Source organism: Cydia pomonella, chromosome 20, assembly GCF_033807575.1.
Source record: "Cydia pomonella isolate Wapato2018A chromosome 20, ilCydPomo1, whole genome shotgun sequence".
Lineage (NCBI taxonomy): Eukaryota > Metazoa > Arthropoda > Insecta > Lepidoptera > Tortricidae > Cydia > Cydia pomonella.
In genome coordinates, this window is record NC_084722.1 from 6,865,956 (window position 1) to 6,887,877 (window position 21,922).

General features: G+C 35.9%; 1 protein-coding gene across 2 annotated transcripts in view; it reads right to left on the bottom strand.

Annotated features, from left to right (window-relative positions):
• Nucleotides 1–1,645: 1,645 nt before the first annotated feature.
• LOC133529031 (ras-like protein family member 10B) overlaps nucleotides 1,646–21,922 on the bottom strand; it is a 56,044-nt gene continuing 35,767 nt past the window's right edge. The window contains exons 1-3 of one of the 2 annotated variants that reach the window (XM_061866617.1): nucleotides 17,991–18,678; nucleotides 9,776–9,921; nucleotides 1,646–2,589 (exon numbers count right to left, since the gene is read on the bottom strand). In XM_061866617.1, the coding sequence (XP_061722601.1) occupies nucleotides 1,972–2,589; nucleotides 9,776–9,921; nucleotides 17,991–18,072 (846 nt within the window). In that variant the 5' untranslated portion in view covers nucleotides 18,073–18,678 and the 3' untranslated portion in view covers nucleotides 1,646–1,971. Of the gene's footprint in view, nucleotides 2,590–9,775; nucleotides 9,922–17,990; nucleotides 18,679–21,922 lie in introns of those variants that run through there. The other variant, XM_061866618.1, reaches the window with a different exon arrangement.

Here is a 21,922-nt window from a genome sequence, read left to right on the forward strand (position 1 = left end):
AACGTCCCGATTGCGTTACGACAAGCCATTAAAGATTTTAGAAGAACAGGATTTTTTACATGCCTAAATATGCGAATCTTTTGGACTGAGCTATAACCTAGTAGGTCAGACCAAAACGGATTTTACCACCTTACAAGGTTTGATTAGGTTGCGTAAATGTGAAATTTGAAGTCATTGACGTGAATGTCAGTAATAAACTTTCAAACAGCCAAAATTAATTTTAAATATACTTTTATTTTAATGGAAGAAGAATAATATGAACCAAAAATAGTCCAATAACAGTATTGTTGCCATACATTTTCATAATATGACATCTCGTATTGTTGTATAAAAAGATGTGATTGCAGCACATTTAGGTATGTGTTTTAAAAAGTTATTATCTTTATAGTCACATAGTTTATTTTAACCTTTGACTCTGTCCCTAAGTTTGAGTTTTTAATACTGGTTGGAGTAATAATGCAATTTAAAGGTACTATTATATTATTATTCTCTCATACATTCAAGATGAAAATCTCTCATGAAATTCAAAATGTAGATATTCTATCGTGCAATGAATAAACTTAAAGACCTACTCTAATGATATAACTTATCAAAACCCATCGTGAGTATAGCAGATTGCTTTACGTTAAAATTATTGGAAGATCGTTTAAAGAGAAATCAGTGGCTGTAGAAAGTGCACTAGTGGGGCAGACACTTATTGAGATTAGCTTACACAGCTTTGCGCAGCAATTCTACTGCCTTAACTCGGAATACGTTCCCCATAAATTCTATGCGGTTACCCAAAGCGGTACAAGTATACGTACTTCGTTCTACTTTATTTCGTGCGATAATTATACCAAGGCTTTATTAATACGCAGCGAGAAATTACAATTTGTAAAGTCCAAAATGTATTTTTTGTTGCAAAGTTGGTTAAAGTTTCGGATTCCTCCATTAGAATAACCGCCTTAATTTGTTTGTAAATATTTAGTACGAAAACTCTAGTATATTAAATAACAATGTTTCGTTTAGGTCAAGCAAATTATTGCATCTTTGGGGCAAATTTAACGAGTTTTCTCCAAAAATACAAAAAGATGACAATGCTCAAATGAAATTCTACCGTAGAACTCGCGGAAGTATTTGACTTAATCTTGTAAGTCTAGAAAAAGCGTATTATTTACAAAGAGACGCATTTCACTTCAGATGAAATTAAAATTGCTAACCATTTATAGATACAAAAGATTTAACAGATTTAAGTAAACAACATTTAATTTTTATGCTTTTAAAATACCTATCAATTGTGTTAAAGTTTGAGTCTAACAGTTATCCTTGATTCAAGAATCAGTAAAGTTCGGAGTTATGAATACGTAATACTTAATTACTATTGTAATTTCTTTTTTTACATAGATAACATCCTTATCTAGAGGTACTTTATACTTGATAATTTAGAGTAGGTACAAAAGTACAAAAAGTACCCTGGAAAGAAAGTTTGTAAATTATTATTGGAATGTCATAAGTCAAGAATGTCAAGAAGTACAATTTACTTGATTATAAGTAAAAAAAAGATTCTTCGGAATTTAGTCTTAAAAACATACTTTAGTTGTTTTCTGAGACATTATAGATGATCTGTAGATTTTTTACTACACTTTAATAAAATTGTCTTATAGGTAGATGGTATAAGTATTTTGTTTGTTTTGATAAATGCGGAATGGATGTTAAAACGGAAGTTATGGTAAATATTGATACACGAAGAGCAAATATTCAAAATGAGAGAAAAACATAACGCGTGTCTGAACCTCAAACATGAGAGTTTATGTTTATTGGAATAGAGTGACTCTGATAAATTCTCACATAGAACCTATTACAACAACTTTATTTTGACATCGATAACACTAATCTAGTGTGCGTTTCTCACGTATGCTAAAACATTGTCCAATCTTAACAAAACCTTTTCCATTCTAGCTTCAGGCGTTCCTTATAAGTCTTACAATGGTGCTAAGTAACGGTGCATCTGTTTTCGGACGCGCCTCCCGCTGAGGAGTCAGGAGGGGGCTCGGAACTCCTTCCCCCACCGCTCCACTCCAGAGCATCAATCATCTCCATCAACTCTTTAAACACTGCTATTACCCTCCAGTTATATTTAGCCGAGCACTCCACGTAGCCACACTTCCAATGCTTGCGCACAAGATTTACTATATTCCGTCGTTTTTCTCTAGAGTCCCCACAAGCACTTTCAGCTATGGCTAGCTGCTGCAGACCGCTTGCGGCGGACGGCGTGTTACTGCACAACAAGTCTTGCTTATTCCCAACCACAAGAACGGGAACATTCCTCATGTCTCTACTCTCAACCATTTGGTCTCTGAGAGTGCGGATGTATTGGAAGGTCTCCACGTTCGACAGATCGAAGACTAGGATGTATGCAGTGGCGTTCCTCAATCCATAGAAGCGGTAGTGAGCCCACTCGTAGTATGAGTTGATGGGGAAATAAGGGATGACTGGCACGTCAGTGATCTTGACTTCGTAGAGGTGCTCGTTGATGATCACCGAAGGATAGAACGTGTGTTTCTTGTCCGTCGGTATGTACTCCTCGGAGAAGTCGCTCCAGACAAATTGCTGGAAAGAAAAATAAATGTAAACCAAACATGTCAAATAAAACTGCCAATTAAATAGAAAGAGATCGTATTTTTAAACACTACTTTGAATTTCAATTACTAATCCATTTCTAGCATAATTATTTTATAAAATATCAATGAAAGTAGTCATATTGCCTATTTCCACCAGCAAAAAAATCTTCCGTCTTCATCATTAGACGAGTTTGATGATATCGTTAATATTGCACTGCCGTTCTAAATATAGATAAAAAGGAACATAAAGAATTTTATTCAGGCAACCAGATTAATTTGCCTTTTCTACTACGAGTATGAATAAACATAAATTAAAAAGAAATAGGGGTTAGTAGTTAGTTAGCAGCTAAACGAAGACGCTTTAGGGCAGTTTTTCGGTAATAAAGTTGCCACCAGAAAGGATGAAAATAAAACTTATAAACAAAAAAAAATTAGTTTATCCTGTATATGTATCCTTCCTGGTCAACAGAAAAAATAGCTCTCGATAAAAAGATGCAAAAAGATATTAACTAGATATTCGACTCCTTATCCTATGCTCACAAGAGTTTAAATAAATAGTAGTTACTAAAGAGAAAATACGGTACACATATCGTTGGACATTATTTTGCTAGAAGCAATTTCCAGAAAAAATATAGCAACGGAGCGCGAGCTCATGAATAAAACCTAGCAGCCAGATTAATATTTTTAACAAAGGACTACTATATTATTCTATTTACTAGCCTTGCCTGTAAACGGGTTCACGCCAACCAACAGTTTCAGTTGGAAAGTTTTTACAGAATTTATTTTACCGTAATTTTATTTCAACTGTTACCGGTAACTAAAAAAGTAGATTAAACTTTTTGAAAGTTGTTTGGTTTAATTTACAACATTTTCATTTTTCTCTGTATTTTTATTAAGTGTATATGTATCATATTCAAATTTTATCTATAGCTAAATGTATTTACTGCCCATTTTCCGCCTCTATTTTCAATCAATTGTTTTTACTTAAGTTGTCCTTTTACTTAGATGTTCCAATAACTACACCTATATCATTCTACTTCAACATTATTTCAAGTGTTTACTCCTAAAATATACTTGATTTTTTTAATTGAGAAGAAATCGAGGAGTATATATGATTAATGCCTATTTGGTGATTTATTTACGAGCATTTGCAATGTAAAATTTAATAGGTAATAAATTTGTTTTATTCATTGTAATAACAAATCTACAACAGTTTAAGTATGTTTTACAATGGTCCAAGATTTGCTTTTTTGACAACTAATTTTATAATCATTCATTGGAAATTGCTTATTTTTTACACTTGTATCACAAAAAGCTATCCACGGGTACGGTTAGTCTGACAGCTCATATTGTGCACGGATGGAGCAGAATAAAATATTAATAGAACGAGAAACTTGCGAGAATGACTAACTTGGCACTGACTTAGTCGGATGAAAGCCTCAGCATTGAGAGATATTTTAACGCTGTTACGCCGTTGGCAAGACGCCCGAATGCGTGTGAGATAATATCCAACCTTGTATTAAGTTGGATAAGTTGAACTCCGTACCGTGAGTATATGAAATCCAAATTTTGAAAGTTTTGTTTTATTGCTCAGATTGGAATTGTTTCCTTTATCAACCTTACGATGCAGATCTTGATTTATCCCGAGATTTGATTTTTTTTTGTCATGAAGCGATTTGTTTCAGATAGGACAAAAATTCTTCCGTATTTCCGTCTGAACATTCTTCTTACATTTTTCTATGGTCTCTTGTGAAATTTTGTGAGCACTAGTATAGAATTTTTGATCCAATCAGTTTTTGACTTTTTTTTCAAGATGGCGGACCGTGCGCGACTTCCACAGGGGTATTTTGTTTCAGTAGAAGATTAAATTGTTTAGGTAGTAATTTTGTCGCAGCTTTAACGTCAGATAAAATTTGTCCTTTTCCTTTACGTCCAGGCTTACACGGTTACAGCGAGTAAATTACACCGTATATCACCGATATTGTTGATATCATAAACCTTAGTTTCCTGTTTTGAGCGTATAAATGTACTGTTTCGGCGGTTGTCGGTGAATGGGAAAATATTTGTCGAGTTACAATATGAGGGGTGGTAACAATTCTACCGACTTTGGCAGGCATTGCGGTATAAGTGTCTAAATGACATCAGGGTACGTAGATAAGATGCCAATCGTTAACGCAGCGTAGCGTACGAAACGCAACTGTCTCTGTCGCACTGATATGGAAGAGTGATAGAGAGAGATAGCTACGCTACGGAGCGTGAACGATTGGCATCTTGTCTACGCACCTAGTGACATCCTACAGTATTTTTTTTTATAGCGACACTTTAATTCATTATCACTACTTGTTTATATTGATCGTGTTTGTCAATGATTATGTATAATTTTGTTTATTTTGCTTGTTTGTGAATATGAATATCAATATCGTTGCAGGAGGTTTGGTACCAAACTCAGTTTCAATTTGAATTCATCATCACGTCTCACGATTTCTTTCACGTTTCTGCTTTCATCCTGGAGGCCGATACTGATTTAACAATTTCTAAACGTTTTGCTTGTAAGGACTCTGTTTCCAGAGCACCGATCAGCGTGAGCGGGTCACAAAATCAAAACCTTTACAAATTGTTTAATTAAAATCGGCCTCTGATGTATTCATATCTGACTCACACGTACTTGCCACTAACGTTCTCCTCCACGTTTAAGATGTGTTATTATGCGAGCAATTTACTATATTACATGTCGTATCAAATTACAATTTAATACTCGTATCCATTTCCATTACAGGAGATATTGAGATTCGTGTTCAGGAATTTCAACAAAATGAATGAATAATATTTATGTATAAAGGTGGATGTACGGCAAGCTGCAGAGATAACTGACCCCCTTGCATGTAACCTTGTTTATCTCTGCAGCTTATATTATTTATGACTATCCGTCATTTTGACGTTTGTGTTTGTTTGTTATAGAAAGAAAAAAGGTTAGTATTAAAATGTAGTGTAGTGGTATTTACAATGTAAGTGAAGGTTTTGGTAACTAGAAAAAAATTTGTCAATCTAAATCAATACAAATATAACAATAAGTATAGGTAACTTCCTTTTGTAGAAGATATTTACCTTCATTTTACGGAACCAAAAAATACCTCCGAAAAGGAACTATTCTTACAATTCGTTTCCCAATGGAGGAAAAGGTTGGGTCTGATGTTTGATCGATGGCACTCATAAGTCATTTCCTCTCAACTCAACTTATATAAAGGGGGGTCGTAAACTCTGCTCTTAATCTAAAGAATGTACGGATTTATTATAGAAGAAATCAGATTTTTCTTTATTTTACAAATACGAGAATTTGATTAACTACAAGTGTGTTTCATTATCGTGGCGAATCCAGTATGTCATGGTAATAAATGTTAAATAAATTGACATGTAGGTGTAGGTAGGTAAATAGTAATTTTTTTCATTTTACTAAATTAGTGATAGTAGTTAGATATAATCTTATAAAAAATCATCCTACACCTTATAAAACAAAGCCCCCCGCCGCGTCTGTCTGTCAGTATGTTTGTGATAAACTCACAAACTACTGAATAGATTTTTATTCAGTTTTCACCTATTAATAGAGTGATTCTTGAGCAACGTTTAGCAGTATAATATTTTAAGATTTTGTGTAAATTGATTGATATGATGACACGTTTGCCAATTATGTCAGAGAAAAACACGCTTTTACTACCCGCGCGAAGCCGATGCGAGACGCTAGTTAAGTATATATCTTGAACTAGGTTTTGTGTTTTTTCCACTTATTTTGTCCTCTCCATCAACATTCACCATCCTCCTCTAAAAGGCTTCACTCGGCAGAAAACAAAAGCTTATTACTCGATAAAAGAAGACTATCTTCACAATATTAGATAACATACGGAGCATGAGTGCCATTCAATTCCTTCAATTTTATTTCCCAGTGAGACGATAAACTTCTGATTCGAATAATTTAAGAAGCCGAGCGGAGTCTGCAATTTTTATGACCACATTTGAAATTGAATTAAACAGTCTTCACTTATACAGTGTCATAATTCGATAGGGGCGAATCTTAAAACCGTGGTTAGCATAGGACCTAAGAAGTACCTATATGGATATACATTTAGCTTATAGTTGGTTTTTTCAGCATTCGACTAAAGGTCTTTTTAATAAAAATTATTGAAAAACGTTTTTTTTTTATAAATTAGTTTAGAAAGCGTATTACTGAAGAAAGAAAAAGAATGTACATAATCGAAGAAATCGTATATGATTTTATATCGTAATTGCTACATATTTGCTGTGACTTACGAGACACGTCATGATCGCTAACCTTCTTTCTAATTCTAAAAAAAGAAATACAAAAATACGTACACTGAAAATTATTAACCATACAAAATAATTCGGGCCGCAACTTAAAGCAACACACCAGTTACAAGATTAGCTTTTTATAGTAGCTGTCAACTGTTGTCGATTGTTATAAAAACTCTAAAAATCTCGTATCTCGTAATATCATGTCATGTTATCTCTATAATGTCACTTAAAAAAATACTTCTTAATTAATGATCACACGGATAAATTCTCTGGCTGGTTTAATTTAATTTATCGCCCGTATTGGATTAGCGCCGTATTTCGCCCGATAGTAGCGGATGAAATAACGCGCCAAAAGTATCTGATATTCCAGATAACTTTTCCAAATCTCTAAAATGTACGTTTACAAGTATCTTATACCGTCTTATCTGTTCTACATATAGGAGCATCATATTTTGTTAAGCTGTTACAGAAGAAACTTTTGAAACCTTGTTTGATCCGCTACTTTTGATGCTGACTGTAAATATCGGAGAGACGAATGTGTTTAAAAACATTGAACATGCGTCTTGGTAATAGAGTCTTTGTTCAGATATTTGTGAATACCTTGGCCGCCGCACCGATATACCCGGCGATTGTACTTTTTAGCATAATAACAAGTAACAATAATGAATAGGAGGATTTCGTGACTCTCTTGCGACTACAAGAGACCTATTCAAGTTCGTTACTGTTGGTGCGCGCGAGTCATTAAGGATGTATCTAACTACTGCAAATGTTAATGTTAAATCTAGGTATCTATATACAATGAATACATTGCCCTACAAGAATGCAAACAAACCAATTTACCTACTTTAATTACTTTGAAATTACGCACTTTATAGAATCCGAACTTTGTAATTACATACCTAGATCTATATTAAGTTAAAATGTTTGTGAATTATTAATATAACAAATTTTGTAAAAATTATTTTATTAAGTTCGAAATGCTCGCTTAGTTTTAAAATTTTCAAATGTATTTACAAATTTTATACGTTGTCTGGAAGAGATCGCTCTTAAGCGATAAGACCGCCTGTTGTTACCTCTATCCAATTGTCTTTGTTTATGTTTCTGTAAACAAAACTATGTGTGTGTTTGTGAGGTGTGCAATAAAGAGTATTGCATTGTATTGTGTTTGTGAATTTTTGTGTGTTTGTAGCAATTAAATAAACGTTTTCATCCTTCTATCCATAATTTTTTAAGCATTTCCATTATATTTATACTTAATCATTATATTTCACGTATACAATGGAAACGTGTAATAGTATTTTATTTTACTGATCAGCAAATTTACTGTGAAAAAATTTCGCTTGGTAAAAATTTGAATTGAACTTACTACCATTTAACCTACTTTGCATATCAATCCTTTCATCAATCGACTCCTCCCTTCAGGAAACTTTATCAAAAATTCTAAACATTCATTTTGAAATTAGACCCTGGATCCAAGCGGTTCTCCCAATAAGATTTGGGGGACTAGGTGTTCGCACATCCTCTAGCGTGGCTCTACCTGCTTTCCTGTCCTCTGTGTATGGTTCGCTGTCTCTCGTCGGTATTATTTTAAACCGCTCTACGATACCTGTCGATGAGATAGCGAACCTGAAGGAGGCCAGGGAGGCCTGGTGTGAGTCGTGCCCGGCAGCTGACATCCCAGTTGCCCGTCATTGTCAGCGGGATTGGGACTCTCCACGCTTAAAGTTAGTCCATGCCTCACTTCTCGAAGACAGCCCAGACGATTATGAACGTGCGCGCATCCTGGCGGTTTCGGCCCCCGAGTCGGGACACTGGTTGAATGCTTACCCTGCTAAACAGATCGGCACTGTTCTGGACCCAAATAGCTTAAGAATAGCAATATGCTTGAGGTTAGGGTCCAGAATATGTGTACCTCACACGTGCACCTGCGGCAAAAATGTGGACCAGCTGGGCCGCCATGGCCTCTCTTGCTTAAGAAGCGCCGGTCGAATATATCGCCACGGTACTATAAACGATTTGATCCGTCGCGCGCTTGCCACCGTGTCTGTGCCTGCGGTTTTAGAACCCGTGGGCATGGCGCTCTCGCCCGCACGGCAAGCGTCCCGACGGAGCTACCTTAGTGCCGTGGAAACTAGGAAGGGCCCTGGTGTGGGACGCAACGTGTGTCGACACCTTTGCACAGTCCCACATTGGATCAACCCGCATTCAGGCCGGCGCTGCGGCTGACCAGGCCCAGATCCTCAAGCGACGCAAATACTCAGCCTTACTCAACGACTATGAGTTTGCGGCGCTCGCGGTTGAGACTTTGGGTCCCTGGTCAGCCGACATGAAAGCATTCATGAGGGCATTGTCGGCGCGGCTGGTCGACACAACAGGGGACCCCAGGACTGGCGCGTACCTCTCTCAACGCATCTCCATGGCGATACAGAGAGGTAACGCCGCCAGTGTCATGGGGTCTATGCCGCAGGCCGACTTATTGGACGGGGTGTTCTCTATGTAATTGGGTTTATTATTATTTTGTAGGTAAGTATATTTTTATTTTTCCTTTGTTATTTTTAGGTTTAACTAGTTTTCATTTCATAATAGTATTATTTAATTTAGTCAGTTTTATTGTAATGAATGTATTAGTAATCCCTTTATATTATGTATGTTAACTTGACAGAATAAATAATTAATTTAACTAATGCAAATCGATAGAATTAGATAAAAATTAACATGTCAATTTGCATAAAGATGGAATTTTTCTTACCTACTTTGCTGAAAGTAATTTAGATAATCATAATCATAAATTTACTTTATAGAATTTGGTATACCTATACAATTTTGGTTTCGTTGTTTTTTGGTATAGAACAGCATAAAGATTTTGATACCTGTATGATACTAGTTTTTCCCACTGCCGGAGCGCCGAGCAGTACCACTTTGATGAGGTCCAAGCTGTCCGGGCTGGGCTCCACACTGGGCGCCCCCACTGTCATGGTACCGCCTCCCCCACGCTCCAGATAATCCAGGTCCAATTCTAAAACAACACCATAATAAACATTTTAATCTACGTGGAATAAATTACTCATTCAACTGCTGGGCAATTCGTCTGTGAAATACTCTTTCTCTGTGTATCACACAAGCCCAAAAAAAATGCAAACTTTCGTACAAAAACATTCGCAACTACGTGATGTGCTGATGTGTCAAGACCCATTTATATCTCATTATAATCCTATGCGTCAAACTGTTTCTGTTTAGCCCAATAGTTAGTAAGTGGTACACAAGCCTTGTTGAGCTATGTACATTCGTATTAATAATACTATGTAATACTGTACCATTATATTATTTTACTGTTATACTAACTAAATAATAACTCTTCCTAAGATACAGAACATATTTGATATAAAGTTAGATTTTTCAGTAAGCATGACGTCCTTAGAGATGGACAAGCCAAGCAGTGCAATATTATTAGTAATAGTTAAACCTAAAAAATCTAACATGTAGCCAAAGACATGAAAAGAAACCAGTAATGGATAGCGCATGCCTTAACACGTATGTATCGAAAATATGTATTTACGATATATAGGTACGTGTTAAGGCACGCGCTATCGATTTCTGGTAGCTATAGGTATGTAGGTATTGGCAGTAAAATAAAGTTGTGCTCGTTGCTGCGACAACGGCAACATGCAAAACCTTTTAGGCGTCTTCGACGTTCAAAGATAGTCATTGTTAAACCTCCATCATCCTTGTGTTACTCAGTGTTTCGAATATTTTTAAGTTAAATATTCGCTACTGTACTGGCAAAGTCTATCTCATTAGGAGCAGCAAAGCAAGTTTTTATAGTGTCCGAATGATACTTGGTAGCTCCTTTTACAATTGGGACAACTTAAAAAAATCAAAATATAGCTGTACTATAACGTTAAAATTATCTTAGCGTAACAGTAACTTTTTATCCGAGTACGTTACGAGTACCAAAAAGCCTTTAATACGTACATTGATAGCCTCATCACGTTATCGTAAGAGACTTTTTATCTTCCAGGAATCATAAGGTATTTTTATTAGACATATGAAACGTGATACAAATATTTCAATAAAGACGGAGGCCGATTCGAATTTACAAAAAGGCAATATGATATATATATATATATATATATATATTTATCCTTATATTGTATATTTATATTATTTATAATAGTCCAAGAGGGGCGCGAGTAGTTATATAGATGTCCATAGGCTGCGGTGACTGCTTACCATCAGGCGGGCCGTATGCTTGTTTGCCACCGTCGTGGTATAAAAATAATAATAATAAGAATTTATAAAATGCATATCCGCTCTTCTCAGTAAGTGATTGCTCAAGATATTGCGAGTAATCTCCGTAAATATTCGAAAAATCGAGCCCTAGTTTTAAATTCACGCCTACGTTAGCAATAAGCACTGAAAAAATCGGGAAATTGTGTCTATTTTACATTGCATGCACTAGCACTAAATTGCTTTTAGGAATCTCTTTGAATATTGTACTGCACAAAAGTTAGGGGGCGTCCATTAATCGCGTCATATTGTATAGGGGGGGGGAGGGGGTCAGCAAAAAATCACCAATGATCACCACATGGGACGGGGGGGTATGGACACGTATCACGTGTATTTTTTTTTTCATCTGTGCTATACTGTATTATAGTCAATAAAATAAAAATAATAGTTTTCCGCCCTTCAATTAACCAAACTGTCAAAACACGTGTACTTAGGTTCATTTGTTAGAAAACTGTTCTTTAGTTATCGAAAAAAATACACGTCATATTGGATGAGGGGGGGGGGGTCCTGAAAATATCACCAAAGATCACCATGGGGGAGGGGGGGGGGGTCTAAAACAAGCCAAAAACGTATGACGCGATTAATGGACGCCCCCTTAGTTGGGGATTGCTGTTTGAATAAAATTTTCAACTCCATATTGCACTATGTACTTACGACATACATCATCAAACACCATCAAACAACATCAAATGGTTTTTCATCACATTGAAAGAAGAGGATACATTTTAAACCAAAAAATTAAATTACATACTATTTGTTCCCATTTTCATAATTTTTGACCTGAGACAAGCTTACACCTATTCAACTTACAGCTCCAATTACAAAAACAGCAAAAAGTGTTACAAATTATAGTACTCTTTGACTTTGTAACACACATGTAAGAAAGGCAAATATAAATAAAAGCGGCCAAGTGCGAGTCGGACTCGCCCATGAAGGGTTCCGTACCATTTATGACGTATTAAAAAAACTACTTACTAGATCTGGTTCAAACCAATTTTCGTTGGAAGTTTGCATGGTAATGTATATCACATATTTTTTTTAGATTTTTCATTCCGTTATTTTAGAAGTTACGGGGGTGGGGGACACACTTTTTTTCACTTTGGAAGTGTCTCTCGCGCAAACTATTCAGTTTAGAAAAAAATGATATTAGAAACCTAAATATCATTTTTGAAGACCTATCCTTAGATACCCCACACGTATGGGTTCGATGAAAAAAATTTTTTTTTTAAATTTTTATGACGTATTAAAAAAAAACTACTTACTAGATCTCGTTCGAACCAATTTTCGGTGGAAGTTTGCATGGCAATGTATATCATATATTTTTTTTAGATTTTTCATTCTGCTATTTTAGAAGTTACGGGGGGGGGGACACACTTTTTACCACTTTGGAAGTGTCTCTCGCGCAAACTATTCAGTTTAGAAAAAAATGATATTAGAAACCTCAATATCATTTTTAAAGACCTATCCATAGATACCCCACACGTATGGGTTTGATGAAAAAAGATTTTTTGAGTTTCAGTTCTAAGTATGGGGAACCCCCAAAATTTATTGTTTTTTTTCTATTTTTGTGTAAACATCATAATGCGGTTCATAGAATACATCTACTTACCAAGTTTGAACAGTATAGCTTTTATAGTTTCGGAAAAAAGTGGCTGTGACAGAATCGGACAGACAGACGGACATGACGAATCTATAAGGGTTCCGTTTTTTGCCATTTGGCTACGGAACCCTAAAAAAATATATACGTAACGTATTTTTTAGCCAACTTGTATATTTATCACTTATCAGTCTCTAAGATTTTGTGCCTGTTTTGTTTTTAAATAATTTCTCAAATGTTAGCCCAAAAATTAGGCAATTATGATAAAAGATTTTCGTTTTTTCTTCCAGTAAATATATTTATTTTATTTCTTAACACGAATTCATGAAAGTAAAGTGACTATGAAAAAATATACTTCAGTCCGACAAAGGTAAAATGAAATTGTCCAGTAATGCAGAAATCAAATTCTATTTTCATCCTCAAAGTTAATTATTAACACGCCTTAAAAGAAATGAACGGAATTACTTACCAGTTTTTGTGATGTTGGCTTTCATGTTGAATTTATATAATTGAGGTTGAAAACGTGATTATATATATTTATATAAATGTGACGCTTAGTAAGTCCATTAGTTCATCGGTCGATCAATGATTACGATAAATATTGAAAAATTAAATAAATTTAAAAGTAACCAGGAGCCCGATTTTGATTTTAAGGACACATTCGATTTTCTGCCCACTTGGTACTATCGCGTTTAAGAGTTCATACTTATTCTATTAATCTATACCCATTTTAATACGCAAAAGAATCATAATATTGGGAGTTAGAAACGGGAATTAGAAATACATAGTAAAAATACATTTTGGTATTTTTTTCCGTAATTCAATATATTTCATTGAATGCGTAAGAAGGATATAAATAGGTTAAGATACATTTTTGTACAGCAACATGAGCGTTGCCATTGTCAATGTATTTATAAAATATCAATAGTGCCATTCAAGTAGGTATAAAAATACCTAAATTCAAAAAAGTCAAGAAATGTACTTATTTGACTGTACATTGAGGTTCAAGATTTGGAGATTTTAACGAATTTAGAATACGACAAAATCATGCTACCTTTATTAAACGAAACGCAACCATTATTTAATCTTGAAACGCGTTTAACCACCATATTAAAGTCAACGGCCGGTAGTCCACGTGCAACTTGTTAAGTCCAGCTATCGATTTACAAGAGCTACTAAAGACATAGACATAGAAAATAAAATCACCGTACACTGTCTTGTATTATCCGTACAATTTTAGTCGTATTAAAAGCTTCTAATACAATACTGGCGAAATTGTCCCACTGGATTGAAGCCATTATTTTATAAGAATGAAATGAAATAAATCATGAATAGAAAGGCGACCCCTACTTATTTAAAGTATGAGGCCGATTATGATTTTGTTACAGTTTTGATCTTGTTTTGAAACGACTTCGACGATCGTCACGATGCATCTCATGTGCACCAATAAGTGCGACAGAGTTATCAAATGATATGAATTTCATTGCATTCTCTATGCACTAATCAGCAATAGTGATCGTCGGGGTCTTCGAGCAACACTGGGAAGGGAGACGGCATTCATACTATTTCCCCTCTGCCGAAGCATAGGTACAACTGTACCTATGGCGGTGCATGTTGTGACTAATTCGTACACAAAAAGAGATCGAAGTGTGCAAGATTTGTCTTTGACGTGTGTCATTTTCTATGTATTTGTATCGTTATTGCAGATTGGATTTTGTATGTAGTGAGTGAGAAGTGCGACTGAGTGTACGTTTCCCCCGCAAAAAATGGCGGAATGATTTGTTCGGTAAGATAGCGCTTAGGCTCCTCCCTTCCGACGTGTCGGAAGCCGGTGTTGCTCGAAGGTCGGGGTCGTATCAAAACAAAATCAAAGCCGTAACACAAGCCAGATACTAAGTAAGAACACTACTTTCAAGAAATGTAGCGAAAAGTAATGAAGTTAGTTTAAATATCTTGCTATTTAGTATTGGACTTATGCCAATGTAATTACACTCTTAGTAATAATTGGAACCATGGAATTACGAATGATAGAAATAATGATGGAAAATAATGAAGTTATTAAAATAACTAATTGTTAAATAAGAATCTGCATTTATATCTTGTTAAGTATTTGGAAGGCTTGCCTTAAGACGAAAGTGGAGGACCCGTGCGAAATCGCCTTTTCATACAAACGTAGTCCTCATTTTCCTCTCTAGATATTCACATTATTGAAAATATTTTGACACAATGTGTTGTATATCGACCACAGCTATGCTCTTACGTTTGATTTTTTTTCGAATTTTTGATTATTATAAGAGTAAGGAGCATTTATAAATTTATATGAAATCTGTTTTTCGCTCTTAATTTTTACAATAATCAAAAAATCTAAAAATAGTCATACCCCCTGCGTATGACTTTTTTAGCTATGCCCTTAAGTCATACGTAGGGGCATAGCTAAGGTTAATAATAAAATGCTCCAGGGGTGGAAGTGAAAACTTGCATAAGACGCGAGTTGGCACAGTGGCTGTTATCAGCCACTGGGTAGAAAGCGGCGTACACCTCTCGACACCCCTGAGCCGCTCACACCGGTGTTGCTCCTGGTCGTCTTCACGACGGCATTTTCAGGGGCCCATCTAGTGGGCGGCGAGTCACCGCCTGCCTCGATAACTAGTGAAAACATTGTTATGGCAGGTCTTTGCAATAAACCAGTCTCATTGTCCTCCCAAACTTAATCCATAGACCGTTATACTGTTCACTTTACTACAATAGTCCCAATGCCTGTTGCGACCGGTTCATGGGTGTCTATTGTTGCGCCCGTGAACGGGTTCCAGCAAGCGTTCTACGTGACATTAAAGCTCTCCAAGAGGCCTCTACGTTTTGGATCTATATCCCCACGCAAGCCTATCAAAAGACCGGGATTTATAGGCCCATGAAATCCAAGGAGATACATCAAGTAATGTAAAAATATCCTGAGAAGAAAATGGGGACTACGTTTGCATGGAAAAGCGGCCGTCCCTTTTCGTCTAAAGCGTAGCGGTGTCAACTTTTGAAATTGTTCACTGATCTGAAATCCTTTGTTTAGTTTCCATTATGTTGACAACTTGTTTTCCCCTCATAAATCACTAAAAGACGGGACTTTATCTGTCAGTATTGCTTATTCAAGTACACATTGTAAATGTTTCGCTTTGAATAATACTTATATTATTATAATAGGTGTTTCATAAGAGTCACATAAATCCCACAGGCCTTACGGATTCAGTTGCCCGTAAACTTCGCGGGGACTGGACCGGAATTTTAAAAAGCATTAAAAAAACTTATACTTAATGTCCGAAAAATTGCTGGCTTAATGTTTTCGTTTAGTTTTCCACGTGAGAAATTTGACATTCAGCAATTACCCACTTAATTATTAATACTTACGCATTTATTTAATATAAATACGAGCTACATAACAAATATGTCTGAATAATTTATGACAATTCTACAGTCACCATCAGAAATATCGGAGCGGCCCAGGCGTTCAGAAATATCTGAACACGCAGAGGACAATTAAATAGAGATTTTTAAGGCGTTAAAGGAGTGTTTAGATATTTTTGAGCACCTCAGCCGCTCCATTATATATGTATGATGGCGACTGTACTAAATCGTCCGTACCTAAAAATATTCTGCATCATCAACTTCCTCAATTTGAACAGTTTTGAATAATTTACGGCTCCTCAATATTTCCTGTCATGCCCGACATTGTCTGGCTTAAACAAAACGTTGGTTATTTACAAAACAGCTGTATTTATCTAATTTATAATAGTATAATAGAAAAATCGCGACCATAAACATTGGTCATGGTAGGCAATGTATAGGTACAGGATATTGATGGCATAAAATAAATCTTTGACTGGTGGTTTCCTTTAAAAAGGCAGACATTACCTGCATATAATTAATAACATATGTTAATGGAATCTCAAAGACTAACAATTTGGAGATCTACATTACCTAAATCTAAGTCTATATATGCCACACTGGTGAGCACAGGCGGAGGCTAAACCAGCTCTAGCAGGGGTGCTATAGCTGGTTTAGACCATAGTTCGAACGCTGGCCCAATGCGAGTGGGGGACTTTACAATCACATTGGATTTCTTCATACAATTCATTTATTTATTTCGTCAGGTGATAAGTAAGACTCACTAATTACCACCACAAATTCACAGCCGTAATGAACCATAATACTACTGAAATATGTAGGTTGATTTTTGTTTAATTTTTTTTTTTTGGTATTTATTGAGTTTTACTTGTCACCTGGCGATTTATTCATTCATTTTAGTCGATTGAAAGAAATATGAATACAATATATTCAATTTAAACCTACATTCAATTTCTACTTTGAGAACAAATCAAATTATTTTAGAGTATGTGCGGAAAGAGAAGAGTCGTAGAATGTATGGGCTCCCTTACCGCACAGACTCTATAAAATATTTTGATTATTTTGATATGTATTCTTTTTAAATACTCACATACTGTGTGTACTTTTTGTAAACTGAAATACTCTGTTCCTGTGGACCACCAATGTCAAAAAGAAGTACCTACTTAGGGCGGCATGTATTGCAACTCTATGAGGTACATTACGGCCCAAAGAATTTGGAACTTCCTGGATTCAACGGGCATTAGTAATGAACTTTAAAGGGCCGTCACAATAGATTACTGCTTGGTCAATGTGGCACTCAATGGCCCGCATAAAAAAACAGAAACCGAAATAGGTGTCACGTACTAAAGCAAAAACCACGAAATCTTCCAGTGGCGAGTAGGCCGGATCCGACGGAGGGATTGGTCACATTTTCTTTAGTATGAATATGATTTCAAAAGTAAACATAGGCCCGTTCATATAATTCCGACCGAACATTCTCGTTTGGTGCGTACCAGTGGGATGGCACAACGCAATTGGTTGATGAGTTCGCATCACGCGAGCGAATGGTCGCAACTAGTTGCGTTGGACTGCACGATTGGCTCGCATTCGCGTGCTTACCAGTGTGCTGGGCTATAACCCCGAAAATCGGAGTTTTTCTCTGTCACTCTAATTACGTCTTAGTGAGAGTAAAAGAGAAAGATTCCCGTAATTTGCGAAATTCGGTTTTCGCGGTAGGTCCTGGCCCCATAAAGGCCCGTCTTTACGAAGTAATATTTAAGTCAATGATTTCAGTTTATAATCTGCATTTATTTGCCTTATAGACTTACCAAGAATTTTTGTTTGTTTCGTACAATTTCCCCTCGCATTTTCATCTTCCTTGTCCCTTGTCGTACTGTCAAATCTGTTCATCTCAGAACTAGCCGGCGCCACACACACTCGATATAATTATACATTATATTTTAGTTTACAATTTTATTTCATAAAGCACATACGTTCATATTTTAGTCACTGTCACACTCACTTACAATTCCAAAACCCTTTTCTTCATAAACACCTTTTGTCCAGTCCACAATTTTTTTTCCAGTATTGGCATTAATCGTTTTTACACTGCATGCATTAAGGGGATATTCTGATAAATCCTTGTAACTTAAATATTATTTATTTTTATAAACACAGATTAAAAACTAAGAATTACACTTATACATTGACTGACACCACGTTAGAGTTAACAAGCAACCTTGTTCATAGCCATAGTTAAATAAATTAACACCTCACCAACCGAAGCGCAGTTTGTGTAGTGAATTACCGGTATCGCGTAATTTTATCGTAAATTACCGGAGTCGCGTAATTTTGGCGGGAGTTTACCCAAGCAGATGCGAGCGTCCCTCAACGACGTCACGGGAGCGACTGACGCGTCCCAACGTCCCGTCGCTGTTCGCGCGAACGGCACAATCGGAACTAGAAAAGTTTTATTCGCTGCTACAGACGATTTATTCTTCGCTTTAAGGACTAAATTTTCGTGAAACGTATTGAAACGAGTCTCAGGTTTTTTAAGTCGAAAGTTGCATAATTCAATCATGTTAAGAGGGAAGAGCTTTACGATCCTAACGGGAGAAAACGGTTTCCACTGACTAAATCTTAACAAATCACTTTATTTAATATATTCTAGGTTTAAAGGTTTCGTTTAAAAAAAACATTGTTTTTATAAAACTAACGTATAAAATGTGATTAAAACTTGGTCGAATTAAGCGGTTTGTTTTATTAAAACTATTTTTTAAGGGAACCTGTAAACCTAGAATATATTATGCAGAAGTGATCGACATCAAAATCAAAGTGACTTGTTAAGATTTAGTCTGAATATTGCTGGCCGAAGGGTGTGATATTTCGGCGGTTTCGTGGTAATCTGCCGAATCCCGCACCAGAACACGTGGCGCAACCGAAAACTGCGCTGTCAAAATAATTTTTAAATTTTAAGATTTTTATTATGGTATGTATATTAGTTTGTAAGGTATGTATGAGCCTTAGTTGCCTGAAAATAAATGTAATTTAATTTTTAATTAATTTAATATACAGCTTATTAAGTATCCGTATCAAGCAGCGCCTTTCGATTCTCGTAAAGCCCCGCATACTCATTGTTTCAGTCATGTCTTGAGGTGAACCAATCACTCCATAGACCGTCTAGTGGTGCAGGGTACCGCGTATAATGCCACCTGTGGAATGGAATGATCAAATGAAATCTGCCATGGAAGGACCCCTCAACGCATTTGCCAGAATGACCTCCAACCGCAAATGGCAAGAAATCGTACGGCAAGACTTACCACCTAAGACACTTTTGTACCTACTTATTCTTTGCAAATAAATGAATACGAATACGAAGCAACATCTGCGCCTGATGTTAGCAGTTAACAACGACACTGCAAAGAGTACAACGACAAACTGTGTTACTGAACAAACAAACTACTCGTACTAAACTGAAACTGAGATGACAGAATCACTGATAAATCGGCTAATATGACGGCTTCAACCATTTTGTCTTATTAATTCGTGAAATATTGCCCTTAATTTTATCAAACTCGGAGCCAAATTGCTAGATCTCACATTTCTCATTTCCAATTTGTATTCAAGAGGTGTGATCGCTATAAAACAAGTAATAGCGAACTTGAGCCAATAATTAAATTCAGTTCCCCGCTTTTAATATAACTGAAATTGCTTATTTAGATTTAATATTCTTTTTGTTTCTTCCGGAAAACGAGTACTAATATTTCTAGTCGAAAATGAGATTATATTGAATATTTTTATATTAGGGAACCTACTCTAGATACAGAAAAAAACACACTGGTATAAAAAAGATAAGTATATTTAAAACCCTATTTCAAAAACTTCGAATTACGGCCATACCATATTTAACGGCCTCCTCGGTAGCCACCCTGCCTCCGAAGCTGGAGGTCCCAGGTTCGAGTACTAATAAGGGCATTTATTTGTGTATTAACCACATTTGTTCCTGACTTGTGGATATTTTCTATATAAATATATACATAAATAGATATTATGTTTGAATATCTTTATAATACAATCGTCGTCTAGTACCCACAATAGAAGCCTTAATGAGATTATTGTGGGGCTAGGTCGATTTGTGTAAGATTGACCAATTTTATATGTATTTATTACAAATTAATAAATACAAAGTAAAAAATCTACGTATACGGACGTATACGGATACGGGACGATCGCAGGAAGGCTAACGAAGAATAAAATTTTGTCAACTAATTTAAGCTGTGTAAGTTAGAACTACCCGCATTTGGTCTTGTTTATTCACAAGAAAAGGGTTGTCACTAGAGTACAAGCAGCTCTCGTGCCCTTGAATAAATATACTCGTGCCATCCTTAATAACACAAACTATTCTATGTCCTTCCCAGGCCTCAAACTATCTGCATATCAAATTTAAGTCAGTACCTAATACAAAATCTAACAGGCGTATTCAAATTTTAATTATAGGATTAAAATTCGATTTGGATTAGATATGCATCGGATCACTCAGTGTCAAAAGTAACATTTCTTCAACCAAAAAACATCGCTTTTGACACTGACAGATATGAAAAGAATATGGATAACATATAGGTTTAAGCGTGAAGAAGTAACAGACAGACAGACAGGCAACTTATAATACTAGGTATATCAAAGTAAGGACTACCTGATTCCAGGATCCTTTGGTTTTCATTCCGTTTATATCGTTGCTTTAGCTAGAAGCAATTGATATAAAATAAAAAAATCGTGATTTAAATCCGAGTGAGGAACAGGATTTTCTATTTGATTGGATTCAGAATCAAAATGTTTGTGTAATTTTTTTTGACAAACTTATATCCCTATATTATGTGCAATAGTTGCACACAATGAAGCTTGGTTTAACCTTCCTCACATTAGGCGAGAATTTAGACACTAGCTAGCGCTGATTACCCACCTTCGTCACCAAACATGACATTCTCCTGCCCAAGGCTCATAACCGGTTTTAAAAATAGCGATAAATATCGATTTATTTCGGTTTTACTCTGAACTTCCATAAGAACGCGAACATTTAAAGAGCTTCATAGTAACATTACCGGCCGGCCTGGAGGTGTGCCGCGTAAACAAAGACACCGACATAGGAGAAAACCGTTTTTTATTGTTCTAAACCGGTTAATCTGACAAGAAATTTATCGGTAAAAACCGGTTTTATGAACGAAACCGAAATTAAAAAGTTTTGCACCAAGTACATGATAACGGTTTGGAAATTTAACCAGTTTCCGAGCTTTGCTCCTGCCAGCTATGCGGTCGTGGCTGCCGCTTTCGCATTGGACTTACTAGTTATTTCATATTTGCGTAAGTTCCGCACGTTCTTATGGACGTCTCATCCATCATATTAGTATGTTAAAGATGCCACCCCTATTTCAGTTTCACTGAATCCCTAGCACAACAATAGGTCTAGCAATCTGATCCCTCTGGGATTAATAGTGGGTGTATAGAACAATGGAATTAAATGGATCCGGCCAAGCCTTTGTTTAGACTCCTACCGCACCGCTCATTGTTATATGATTCGATTTCATAATAATTAGTTACAGTAACATTTTACTGAAAAATAACGCTTGAAGGAGGACCGCCTAACGGTATTTTTGGGAAGCCATTTGACTTTCAATTCGGAGATATTTCTTTCAAACCGTCTGATATCAATAAGTTTCTATTAAATTTCTATTAAATTCAGTTACCTAATTCATTAGTAGTTTTA